Raw genomic sequence first — 13,534 nt, forward strand, 5'->3', positions numbered from 1 at the left:
TCTGCTTACAGCATAAAAGCATCCTGAGTTTTCTAGGTGTGACGAACTAGTAAATCAAATGTATGTATTTTTAACTTAATACCTCTGTGATGAAAGAAGAATTTATTATTCTTCCTTTTTTGTAAACTTCAGGTTCTGGATGAGATTTCTGAGCATGGCATTAGGATTTATCAGCTCCCTGATGCAGATTCTGATGAAGATGAGGAGTTTAAAGAACAAACCAGAGTTCTAAAGGCAAGTTTTGCTCCGTATTGTTTTGCTGTAGTAGTTCTTCAAGCCTACAGTATGCTTAAAGATACTTTATTCCTTGAAACTGTGTTGAAAATTGAAGTTTTCTTTGGATGTTGACTGAATTATAATCCTTTTGATTCCAGTCTCTGCTTCTTCACAATTCCAAATGTAGCGTGTTGTGATTTTATTCTTTTCTGTTTTAAATGTAAGCAACTCTTCACGAAGAAATGTGATTTGCAATCTGTTTTCTGTCTCAGACCTTTTAACAGGCAAGCAAATGTCCGTGTGTTATGGTTACTATACTAATTAACAACTTTCCTCTTGTTAGAGCAGATAATAAAGGTTTTACTGAAGTAATTTCCTCTTTGTGCTGTGATACTGGCAAAGGTGCTTGAGGAATGTATCTGAAATTCTCCCTCTAGCTACTTTAATCTGTATCTGAAGTATGTTTCTGTTGGCTCTTTTCCATGCATGATGTTATGTCAGATGACACATTATGCCCAAACTGTACTCCAACAACAGTCGAGTGTTCCTAAAGCAAAGCGTCATTTCCTTTCGTGCCTCTGCTAAGACAAACTGATCCTAACAGAACTACAGGTGTTAAGAATGAGGGTTTGCGTTGCCTAGAATAGGATCTGTTGGATGTGGAAGGATTTTAGTAGAGTGCCTTTGTCAGCATTTCTTTCCCCCTCTCCTGTCTGTTACTTAAAACGTTTTGTGCTTTCTTTAAAAGAAAACAAATCACAAAACAAAGTAACCAGTCAAAAATGAAAACAATAACTTGTTTTGCTCTGTCTCAACTAGGCGAGCATTCCCTTTGCTGTTATTGGATCCAATCAACTTATTGAGGTGAAAGGGAAGAAGATCAGAGGCCGTCTCTATCCCTGGGGCGTTGTTGAAGTTGAAAATCCAGAGCACAATGATTTCCTTAAACTGCGCACAATGCTGGTGTGAGTAATGGTAAAATTATCCCATCTCCTGTGGTGATGTAACTGTCACAATGACTGGAGATGTATAAGAACATGAACTCCTTAAATCTGAACGAGCTCTGGTGGCTCTGTAAGCGACTTTTGAGCCCCCTGCAGCTTGTTTTGCTGCTGTAATTCTCTGACTTGGGAAAATAACTTTGCCTTTTACACTGCCAGATATACATGATAGTTTTTATGCCTTATGGGAACTGATTTGATGGGTTTATGTATAAATTGGCATTTTCTTACAGTGCACTGAGTAGGACAGAGAGGCTTTTAAAATACCTTTCAAAGCGATTGATTGAACTGTGAAGAGTATTCTAAAGGCAAAGCTCATTTTTCTTGGCAATATAGGAAATCTATTGAATATGATACCCTGCCCCTTTATGATTTTAGCTGATAATGGCTATTCTGCCTGTGTAGATGGTTATAAGTGATTTTTTTTTTTCTTTGTTTGTATGATGCCTCGCTATTGTTTGAAATTGAATTCTGTTGTGGATTTGATTTCAGTCTCCTTTGGGCAGGCATTGCCCTCTGCTGGTCATTGGCAGCAGGCATTTTTTTCCTCATTTGACAATTGGAAATTGTTAGGCAATGTCAAATGTTATATGAGTCGAGGAGCTCCACCTAGTTCTCAGTTACAAGTTATATTTAAGAATACTTAAAAGTCAATAAATACTTTAGGAATTAAAGAATCTTTCTGAATAACTTTCCCCAAGTCTTTTAATGCTGCAGAGACTGGTATAAATAACTCCCATAAAGTAACCGGTGAGCAAGAACAGGACAGCATACTTTGAGTCTTTGAAGAATACTGGTGGGAGGCGCTGAAGTATGATTTAAAGACCAATAACATGAAAGCAGAACCCTGGCTAGCTTTATAGCAGGCATGGTCTGTAAGGATTATTTTCCCAGTAGATACATCCATTATATAAAACAAAAATAGAAGATAAAAGGGTGTTTTTCTTCCTTTTGGCAAGGACAAAGTATTCAATGGCCCTTTGCATCTTCCAGAACACACATGCAGGACCTGCAGGAGGTGACCCAAGACCTGCACTATGAAAACTTCCGTTCGGAGAGACTAAAACGAACTGGCAAGTAAGTATGTGTGTGCCTCTGGGCTCTGCTGGTTGCAGTCTCTTTTACCACTGTGACATTGGCCTTGCTCTTCCTCCTAACTAATCCCACCTGTAAATAGTCATTTCTCATCTATCTGTGCTGCATCTTTTTTGACAGCAACTTATTCTTGTCCCCAGTAACACTTTACAAGTATTTGGCCAACCATTTTGATCATAAAGAAGGAAGGAAATAGCCTACACAGCTTTTTTAATGATTGATTTTTGGGATAGTGGAGGATATCTCTTGATTAGAGTAAGCAGCAAAAAATCCATGTAGCAGTGAAGAAATCCAATTTTTAGAAATGGAGAATGAATAACAGGAACATGAGATAAAGACAGCTTATTACCAAAAGGATGCACAGGTTTAAGAAAGTTTAAGAATGTCTGAATTTCCTCTGTGCGGAAGCATGTAGATCTTTTTGTTGTTGTTACATTAGCTGAAATGAGCCTGGAATCTGTTCTTTAAGATTTTTACTTCTGTATCTCATACCATTGATGCGCTCTTTTGTTCAATAGGCCTGTTGAAGAAGAAGTGGTAGACAAGGATAGAATCCTCCAGCAGAAAGAGGCTGAGGTAAGAGGGAGCTTCTAGAACTGTTGCTCTTTAATGTAGTATGCTATGTTCCAACTTCAGTATTTACGTCAGCTACTGCCTACAGAGCGCAAGATTGGAGCTGTGAAGAATGACAGACCTAATCTGAACATGCAAGTTGCCCATACAAAGTGTTTTGTTTATAGTCGCTTGCATACTGTGGATGGTAGGTAGCATGTGGTCTCCTGGTTGTGGGCAGGGTATTTATCACTTCCAGTTTGTATGCTAATTTTCCAGAAGGATAGTTGCTATTTTTTAAATATTGAAATCAATTTATGTTTGTCAGCTACATATGCTGCTTTGAACAGTGCATTGGGGTAGACTGATATTCTAATGTCATTTCAGATGTGCATGGCTTACTATCAGCATGTTACCAGTAAATTTCTTATATCTTGTGGCTATGGAGTAGAAAAAGGTTGTTGAGTGTGAAAAAACACACACATTAATTATATCATGGGATTTTTAACCTTAATTTTGACTTGCAGCAAAATTCGTAATGTTTCTGTTGTACCAGTCAACTCATGGATTTGGTGTTTTCCATCTTTTATTTCTTATGCTGGTTTCAAACTATTACTGGGCCTTTTAACATAATATTTTAATGCTGAAGTTCTAAAGACTGAGAATTTTTAGCCTAGTATTTAAATTCAAGTAGTACACTGCCAATGCCTATGACTGCTTGCATTGTGAAAACTTAAGACTTGCTGCCAGTTGGAAGAGTGGTTTTTTTTTCTGTTCATGTTTTCATCCAATTTAGCTTGGATCCAAGTCCATAAATGCAAGAAGGCATGACTTAAAAGATCAATGCATATATGCAGTGATCTGGAGTAAGAAATAAACTACAAGCATTTTTGTGTGTTTCTGAGGTGAAAGATTGACTCCCATACATGGAAATTTTTGGAATATAGTTACTTTAGTCTGTGCTTTTCCTTTTTCCTTTATAACATCCATATTTAAAAATAGCCAACCCTGGTTGGCTACTGGCTAACCCTGGCATGGTGACTTAAATAGCAAAAAATTTTCCTAAAAAAAAATGCAGAAGCAGCAGGTTATCACCATAAGTAGTAGTTACTAATAGGTATTGCTGGTGGTTAAATGGGCTGCATCTTTATCACTGTATAACTTTATTTCAGGAACATGAGCACACTTATTGGTCATGCACTTAAGAGAGTGGAACTTCACAAGGGTTCTGTACACAAACTAAATGCCTCCCAGTTATTGATGTGAGTGCAAATCCACAGCACACCATCAGCTGGCACCAGCAATACCAGATGCTTTGGAAATGTCAAGAGCATTTTTAAAGAATATGTTTGGTTTTTGTTTTTTTTCCTTTTCTTTCTTAGTGATTCCAAGATTCAGGAAGTAGACTTCGAGAATTTAAGTCATAGCTGTTTCTCGTGTTACTTGAACTATGCAGACTGCATATGTCAAGTAGTTAAGTAGAAACTTGGGTATCCTTGTAGGACAGCTCGTCTTCAGTCTTACATCTTAAAGAATATCCTATAGCCATTTCCCCTGGAAACTGGCAGAAATGTTCCCTTGTCAGGCACATTATTATATTCTGGCCACTCTGTGAAAGTGTATACAGTATCTAAAAGATATGTATGTAATGTATTTTATACAACATGGCTTAAAGGGCCTCTTGAATTTCTTGGAGGGGACAGTCTCTGGAAGTTTCCTCTGGGATGAATCACCTCTGAATAACTGCTGCTGAAGTTGCAGAGGATTAGGTTAGAACTTGAAAAAAAAAAAAAAGATTTTTAACTTTTTCATTCTGTTGTCCCAAGGAGATCAAGAGGCTTTGCTGAATCTTCTGTAGATAAGCTAGTATGAAGTCCCTTCATCTCCGTATCATCCCTAAGGTTCAGACTGGGAAAGATCTGGGGAGGAAAGAGGCACAGAGGAAATGGGCTTGCATTCCATGGCCTTTTCAGAGAAAACAAATATCCATTTCCCCTCCTGTTTTGCATTCCCATCAGCAACGGTGCTTGAAGTTCTATTTACAGTTTTGTGAGGTTTATATAACCTTGGAAGGAATGAATGCTTGGGCTAGTGCCAGGATCATCTTTATCAAGACATCACTTTTGCTAAATGGTCTTTTATTATGCCAAAGGATGTGGTCCCCAGTTCAGCAATTTGGAATTGCTAATCTGTCATTTTGGATTTACTGCTCAGTCTGGTTGTGCTTCTTGCTCATTTGCAAGTGATAACCGGTTTTCCTGAGCTGGGAAGTGAAAATAAGAATAAAGGTATCCATGTTCCTGGCTGTATATATGCTGTAGGTCAGATTATTTTGATGTTGTAGCATAAATGGGCACAACCTTAAAGTTCATAGTGTTGGGCCTATTCCTATTCTGAAAATATGTTTGTGGGCTGTTACTGCCCAATGTAGAGAGGCAGAGTGCTTCAGCCTTCCTCCATAAAGTGATCTAGTGTTAGTCCTGGGAGAACATAACAAGAAGAAATTAGTAATTGACTGTGAATGGGAATCCCTTAGAGGGGCTGCAATGAAGAACAATGTTCCTTTATTTGGTGGGGTTTTCTTTGGTTGTTTTTTCTAGGGGGATAATGGCTTTTATTTTGTCCTTTTGAGTTGTCCTTGGAAGGAGTAATGCTTGCTGCCCATGCAGTGTGATGGCTGTGGCCATAGTGACTTGTGCTATTTACAATGTCAGTATGTCCTATGAAAAACATTTGTCTCAATGGTAGCCCCTTTTCCCATACAGTAAATTTGTTAGGGGTATTGCTCCTGTCTGAAGTTAACAAGATTAGTTGTACTCTTTGGTATTGGAAGTATTTTTAACCAACAGCAGCTATGATGGGAACTTCCTAATTTACTAGAAAATCAACTGCAGTTTTCCATCTTGCACTGTTCTTGCAGCTTCTTCCGTTATGAACTTTCTTATATAAAGGCATGGGAAGGGATAATCATACTTGGTATGGGGAGGGGAAGCATCTCAGTGGGAAGTAGATATTGTTTGGTTTTTAACATTTATTTTCCTGTGGAATCTGTTGAGTTGCCATGGAAAAGCCACTCACCTTGTTCAGACAGGAGTAGTACTTGTTGATATTTTGGACAAAATCTACTACAGGTGAAAAGCAGAGCTGTGTCCAAAAGCTATTAAGAAGCTGTGTGGTTCACTTTTAACACTATAACCTTAAATCTCATTTTAAGTGTTTCCTTTCTGTGTCACTACAGTATTTACGTGTTGTCACTAGCCAGTAGTTACATGAACTACATTTTGGTCCTGACATAAGTAAACGAAGTGGAGTTTTATACCAAGGTTAAATTTACCCTCTGACTTTTGTTATCTGGGAAGTCACAGGAATTACTTATTTTAACAGATTTCCAAACATTGTTTCCTAACTTCCTCTCATCATGCGCATCAACCGTATGCTGTCATGTTATGATATCCATTCTTTAGGGGATGAATGCAAGTTCCTGCAGAATATACTAATGCTGCTCTTACAAGGGACAGGGTTTGCTGCTGAGCAAGATCAAAGTCATTTTATGCCTTTGATGCTTGCAGTCACCAACAGTGGAGGCAACACAGATGTTGATATGACATCAATTTTGGTCTTCTGTGTGATCTTTTACATTCACCTTTATTAAGAGTAAAGGTCTGTCTAGGTCTAGTAAGGTGAGGATGTGTTGGTTTTAGCCTGTATTGTAACATGTCAGAATGGTTCTTCTGTCTAGTCCTCCACTTGAAGAGGAATTACGGAAGAGACTGATGTGGTGACCACTTTGAGGACAATACAGCATAAGTCTTGGGTTTTTTTTATTTTAATTTAACACTGGAGCTGTCAGGATTCCTGCTGTGCAAACCATTTCCTCTCCAGGATATTTGTGTGCCTTCTCTCTAAGTTATTACCTCTGACTTTAGCCCTGCTGTTATGTGGCCAGGTTTTAGTGTGTGGCATCTTATCATTACTTATAGGTTATCTGCTAAGAACACTGTTATGAAACTGATAGTTGTGAGTTTGATAAGAACTCTTGAGAAGCCAGTGTTACAGCAGAAAATAACCATTCTGTATTGTTTGTCTGAACATATCAAATGTTCAACAAAAACTACAACAAAATGCTGATGCAGCCCAGGATGCAGTGAAAGATAAGTGTGCTTGAGAACCTCATTTTATTTTTTTTGCCAACTTTCCTTATGGAAAGGAAACTTCAGTAACTTATTGCTTACTAGTGGCCATAGGAGACATCAGTGTGCTTAGGTTCTTTAGCAGGCTTTTTACTTGTAAGATTTTTCTACCGAATTAGCTAAAATAGCTTCAGAAACTTGCCATTATTTCACTAATGGATAAGACTAACACTTCATCAGTAGCTCTCAAAAACATCATGTGAAAATGGAAAATCTTCCTACAATCTCAATGTTAAGAGTGGACGAGGTCTCCTAGTGCTTTTGTCCTGCCTTACGTTTCAGTCATATGCACCATCTGATTTCTTTCATGGTATGGGCATATTTTTATCAATTAATGTTAAGAAAATGCAATACTCAGTGCTGTATTTAAGTCTTAAAATATGATGCTGGCTATTAGCAGAATTCTGCATTTGAGCAATCACCATAATACATGTGCAGCAGCATCTTCCCCTGTGATTGCTGAATGGTTTCTATTTTGGGAATGTTTCATGGCTCAGCTTGGAGTGCTCTTGAGAAAGCTCAAGTAGGCGAGCTTCCAAAAAGCTAGTTTTATTCTGATGGTAAATCTGCAGAGAGGCAGTTCAAAAGACCAGGTGTCTTGCATTTTTACAAGCTGATCCTTGAAACTTTTCTCCTTTTTTGGACTGCGGAATCAAAGCAACTCTCATTTCTGAGAATTTCTGCCACTTTATTTTTTTTTTATTCCTCCTCCTTCCTGCAGCATTATGCCATCTTTTTGATCAGAAGCCTTTTGTTTTAAGTGGTTAGCAGAAAGATGTAGATGGGTCTATAATAATCATTACAGACTTAGCTGTATCTCATGCTTTCCCTATGTTAACCTCCTTTTGTCAGAGTGCATCCATGCTGCAGTCACAGGAACCTCAATTAGCCTCTACTGAACCCTGTGCTACTGCAGCAAGAGGATGAGTACCAGTACATAAGCCAGCTAGTTTTAGACAAGCTCTATTATATCTGGCTACGCTGCAGTTTTTAACTGCTTAGTTACTCTTTAGTTTCTTACTCTTTCACAAATCCGTATCTGAGACCAGGCAAGAAAAAGTGATATTGGCATTTGCAATTATTTCTTCCCTGTCCTGTGATGTTTATTTCTGTTAAATAAAAAACAGCTCGGCACCACATACACGTAGCCAAGCATTTATTGTAGTTATGTTTGTATTGAATTTGATGGAGTAACTAGTATTGCAATAGTTAATGTCATTGACTGGATGAAAATACAATAGAATTGCTTAGCATAGTGCCTTTAGAGTTGAAGAGTTTCCCTCTACCATCCAAAAATAAATGAAAAAAAAGCTGGATATATTGAAATCTACCCAGTCATGCTTAGAATAATGAAAATTTGCCACACAAGGCTCACATCATTGCATGATCTCCAGTTTGAGACGGACTCATGTTTTATACAGTGGGCATGGAAATCACAGCCTGTTTCTTTTCCAGCCTGTAAGATTTTTATTAATTGCACACTTGCAATTGTGTCTGTGGAGCTTCCCCACCTGCATCTGGAAGGAAATACTCATTTGTAAATCAAATTAGATGTATTTGCATATGCATTTTGAATATCTGTATTAGTGTTTCTTATACTTACAAACATTTATTTAAATTAAGGGGGGATGTTTTTGGGGAAAAAAGCATTATATAATAACTGGCCTTTTATGAGATGGAAATTAACAAGCATCATAAGAAAATGCCTTAAGAAAACAGTTGTTTCCAGGAAAAGTCATTGTTTAGATGTAGAAATATTGGTGCTTAGTGTGTTTAGTCTGTCTTTCCAAATTTCGTAAACATCTTTCTGTTTCTTTTTGGAAGTAGTTTTTAAATTCTGCCTACATGTTTGGCTGTTACTGTTGTTACAAATTTGCAGAGCTCTCTGATTAGCCGCAAGACGAGTATTCATATATGACATGCTTTGAGCACTTGTATTGGAACAAAAGAGCACTTGTATCAAGCTCACTCCAACAGTGTAACTCTGTACACACCTAAAGGGCATGTTTTCTTCATTGTAGATTAAATGTTGATTCCCAGGTCTGCAAGCATAGCTGGCTTCAAAAGATTTGGATTTTATTGCTCAATTTTCATTTTAAGTATCCTTACAAATCTGTAAATCTTTTGTGAATGTTAGATGTAATGCACTAAGGAATTAGGGATGGGAGAATCAAAGTATTCTATTATGTAAATTAATTGAACATTTCCAATGCGATCTGTGTTCTACCATGGAAGAAAAAGAGAAATTTCCTGGATTTTGGCCTCCTCATGAAATTGTTTGAAACACGTGGGTGTTTTTCTCTTACAGCTGCGCCGCATGCAGGAGATGATTGCACAGATGCAAGCCCAAATGAGGATGAAGCCCGGTGATGATTAAGATGCTTGACATCTGGATGCATCAGGTATTACATTTCTGACTTTTTTACTCCTCTTTTGGAAGATTTTCCCAATGATTACTGTTAATTTTGGCACTTTGGACTTGGTTCTACACTACTGAGGAAAAAAATGAGTGATGTCCTGGATAGACTAGAAAAAAATATCCATGCAAGTGTTACCCTTCCAGCTGTTTTTAAGATCTGTGAATGCTTATCTTCAGTGCCTTATTTTTGGATCATCTGGTTTTGTTTGTTAGCACAATCTGTTCAGAAAATTAATTTGAGTATATCCAAACAAAAGTGAGGGTGTGTTGGGGTAGGTAAGCTCTGAATTGATATCATTTTTTCCAAAGAACCAAACAGAATTTTAGACAGACTGGTTACCTGTACTGAATACAGACTCCCTTCATGTTATATCTATTAGTGGGATCAGAGTGAGTAAGGAAAAAAAATCCTTGTAGCAAATATTCATGCTTTCTTCAGAATGCAGCTCTTCTGGTATAATTCTTCTTTTAAACGTAAGAAGAAAAACAAAATAGAAGCTTATGAGGAGTCCTGTTGCTTAATACTTCAGTTTAATACTCCAGTTGTGATTGCTGGTCTTCTGGAATGTAAAGCTTGAATAAAATGGATTATATTATCCCTTATGACCCTGTGGCAGCTGCCAACATTCCAAGCCTAAAATAAGGAGATTTTTTGTTGCCTTTATTTGAACCTTTGGTCTTCCTGTTTATATTAAAAAAAAAAAAAGAAAAAAGCCTCCTAAGAAATAAACTTATTCACTGGATTCTTATTTAAGCAGAAGTAGATGGTTTTACTGGTATGTGCACTGTTATCTTTGAGTGAAGTAGTTGTGGGTAAAAAAGTAAATTCAGACTCAGGTTTCTTACTGTCACAATTCCAAATCTTGCAGATAGAGGAGTTTTCACATCATGGTTTCTAACTTCCATACTAAGATATATTTTCCCAGAGTTGGAAATCTAAATACTGAGGATAACTTTGTGGCTGACCATGCAGTGTATGCGATAGCAGTGTCTGACATAAAAGCTCTCGCCTCCTCAGACAGGAGCTGGTAATTAAGCAGCCTGTTAAATATTTTAGTCTGAACTGGAGGTCCCAAGTTCTCATGGTGAGTTTGTTATCATATGGCCAAACTCTGACCATTGTGAAAATGGCTGCTTGATGCAGGAAACCTTATGTAGTGTGAACGATTATTACTGTTTCTTGCAAAGGAGCTCAGTTCTTTGTGCAACTTACAAATCCTAATCGCATGGCATTCTTTAAACTGCTACTTGCTGAGAAAAAACTGTGCTCTAAATGTAAGAGGCTTGTCCATGGGTGTCGTTTGCAGAGTACAGGGTGGAAAATGGTGCAGATGTACTTGGAGCTCTTTCTTACGTTCCTAGATACTGGATTTGCTGTGAAATCGCCATCTGAGGGCTAATAGGATGCAGTATTTCCCACTATTAGTTAGCCAGAAATGGCACCAGATTCCCTTCATTTCACAGCTTCTGGCAATACTGGATATGATGTTTATAAAAATGAATTGGAGCATGGTTTGTCCCAGGCTGAATTTGCAGCCACGGTGACAAAAGTAAACAGAGCTCTGAGCGTGTCATCCACGTCCATGTGAAATGTTATTTTGTGGATACTTTACATTGCTAATCTGGAACACGTCTTGGAACACTACATGTGGTAAGCAGGAGAGCTTTGCAGATTTAACCGAGTGTCTTCATGATCCTGTTGTGCTTTAGTCTGAGCTAAATCTTCAGAAAATTAGTTGGTCTGAAACACTGAATGTGAACAAATTTGAGAAGGATCTGAATGAGGCCTTCCTATGCAGAGGTCCTGCTCTTTATTTTCAATCTGTTAAACTGCATTTCCACAGCTGCTATGGAAATAATTTTATTTGACAGATTACCTGTAGGAAAGACTTTTGAACTTTTCTTGTTACCCTTCAGTTACAGATAGATAGATAGATAGATAGATAGATAGATAGATAGATAGATAGATAGACTTCTAGCATAATTTGTTGGCTAATATGTACAGTCAGAACTGCAATCACAGTCCTGCTAAACCAGAGTGTTGCTGTATGATCCTGTTAGCATGCTGAAGTGCTCACCTAGAACTTAGCCTTAAGGAAGTTTCTCTCATGCATGTTAAATAGCTTTGCAGTTCAGAAGGAAGGATGATTTCAGCCTCCAGCATTCCCATCAAATTTATTTGCTCTGTTTTATTGAACTTGTTATGTCCAGAGAAACCAGGAAACTTGTAATTTAAAACAGTAGTTACCAGAAGTAAACTACCAGCAAACTTAAATATACTTGATATCAAATCTTTTTGTTCTATCGCAGTTTATCCTTCAGCATCTCTCAGGTTCTAGTTTTACAAGAACTTTAAAGAATCAGCTCTGCTACTGACATCATTCTCTCCTCCAACTGCTCTTTTGCACTTCCTTATCTTTGTGCTGAGAAAACCATGTAACTTTATAGATAATTCATGTAAAAATTAACATGTTCACTTCTCTTAATTTAGCTAAATATTCAAAAGTACCTTCTTAAAGCAAAGATATTTTGTGAAAAGAGAAGTATGGTGTAAATACCCCCATAGATAAGAGCTGGAGAGTAAACAGTAAGATAATGAAATGTGGTAATATCCAGATATGTGAAATACCCACTTCTGGTTTCAGATATATTTCGGGGCGGGGAGAAGATTGCTGAATGCTTTGGGGTTTTCTGGAAGGAGTCTGGCATTGCATAATGATTAAGAAGTGCTAAACTCAAATCCTTGCCAAAAAGACTGAGGAGTCAGTATTAGCATAAGGTGCTACACAGATGGGATGACTGGAAGGTCTGGTTTGCCTGATCCCTTTTGAATAGGGGCATCTTTAAAGGTGTTATGGAAAGAGCAAAGGGAGAATTTACTTCAAGCAGTTTCCTTTACTTTCAAGACTAGAGTAAAAGAAGCATAAGGCGAGTGACAAAGGCAAAGAGTCTATGTAGGGAATATGTTCAAAGCTTCCAAAAAGAATGGACAGACTTATTGCTGCAGACAAGTAGAAATCTGAAAGGGAATGAAAGGCAGCAGTGGTGGAAACTGGGACAGGGGTAGAAAAGGAAGATGATTTTGGAAACAGCAGTGGCCAGTGTGCCAACTGCGGGTTTTGACAAAAGCCTGTAAGTACAGACTTACTCTCCAAGATGGTGGTGATTGAGAGCAGCCCTAACCAAGGTGTGTTCATCTACATTTTTGTCTATTTCCTCTCTACATTTCATAGTTTCTGTGTACAAACAGGGCATGTGGGGGTGTTTGTAGCAGGCGGTGAGAGCACAGATAGATACCAGAATACTCTTGGAATAAACAGGAACAATTCTTTACCCTACCTTTTGATGTACTAATCTTACAAGTCCATGTGAGGCATGGTAAAGACTTCAAGGCAAGCTTGATTTTTCAGACTTTTTGCCTTTAAAATGCAAGACACTGCTGCAAGAGTGTAGGAGCTTATGGCTTCTTACATTTGACAGTTCAAATGAAGGATTGGAGAGGAAGGAGATGGAGGGATGGAGTGAGTTACCAAAAACTAAAACAGATTTAGTTTTATTTGAAATGCTTTTGACATTAGTCTGCAGTAATTCCAGCAGCATATTTACTAGTTTCTGGACTCGTCCATCTTAAATGAGCCATTATTATGAAAAGCTGGAATTATTTTTTCAAATGAAATGGTTATTGATGGGTGTTTCTTCCCTTTCCTTCTCTGTTTCTGAAAACCTATCTCTTTGCAGTCTGTTTTTGTCTTGTTATTTTTACAAGTCTAAATTGTCTGTCTTCTACTCAGCTTCAAGATCATACTGGGACAAATCAGTAACAGAAGCCAGGCTATGAAAGACAAATATAGCCAGCTGGAAATGTATTTATGGTTAGGGAAATGTGTTCAGAAAAAAAAACAAACCAAACCAAGCATCTCGCACTTAAAATATCTGTAGGATGTTGAAAATTCCTTTAGTATAGCTCATGATTTCCACAAATACATTAAAGCCTCCTGAGCTCACCAACACTGTTCTGATTCTTGATAAGAGCAGTGCTAAAGGCATCAAACAGCTAGTTC

At 37.8% G+C, this 13,534-nt stretch overlaps 1 protein-coding gene across 3 annotated transcripts in view; it reads left to right on the forward strand.

Moving 5' to 3' along the window:
* LOC136021010 (septin-2) overlaps positions 1 to 13,534 on the forward strand; it is a 36,702-nt gene that overhangs the window by 19,444 nt on the left and 3,724 nt on the right. For all 3 annotated transcript variants that reach the window (XM_065692752.1, XM_065692751.1, XM_065692753.1), the window contains exons 8-12: positions 133 to 234; positions 1,036 to 1,181; positions 2,211 to 2,294; positions 2,831 to 2,888; positions 9,363 to 9,456. In XM_065692752.1, the coding sequence (XP_065548824.1) occupies positions 133 to 234; positions 1,036 to 1,181; positions 2,211 to 2,294; positions 2,831 to 2,888; positions 9,363 to 9,431 (459 nt within the window). In that variant the 3' untranslated portion in view covers positions 9,432 to 9,456. The remainder of the gene's footprint in view (positions 1 to 132; positions 235 to 1,035; positions 1,182 to 2,210; positions 2,295 to 2,830; positions 2,889 to 9,362; positions 9,457 to 13,534) is intronic.

The sequence above is a fragment of the Lathamus discolor genome, chromosome 12 (assembly GCF_037157495.1).
Source record: "Lathamus discolor isolate bLatDis1 chromosome 12, bLatDis1.hap1, whole genome shotgun sequence".
Taxonomy (NCBI): domain Eukaryota; kingdom Metazoa; phylum Chordata; class Aves; order Psittaciformes; family Psittacidae; genus Lathamus; species Lathamus discolor.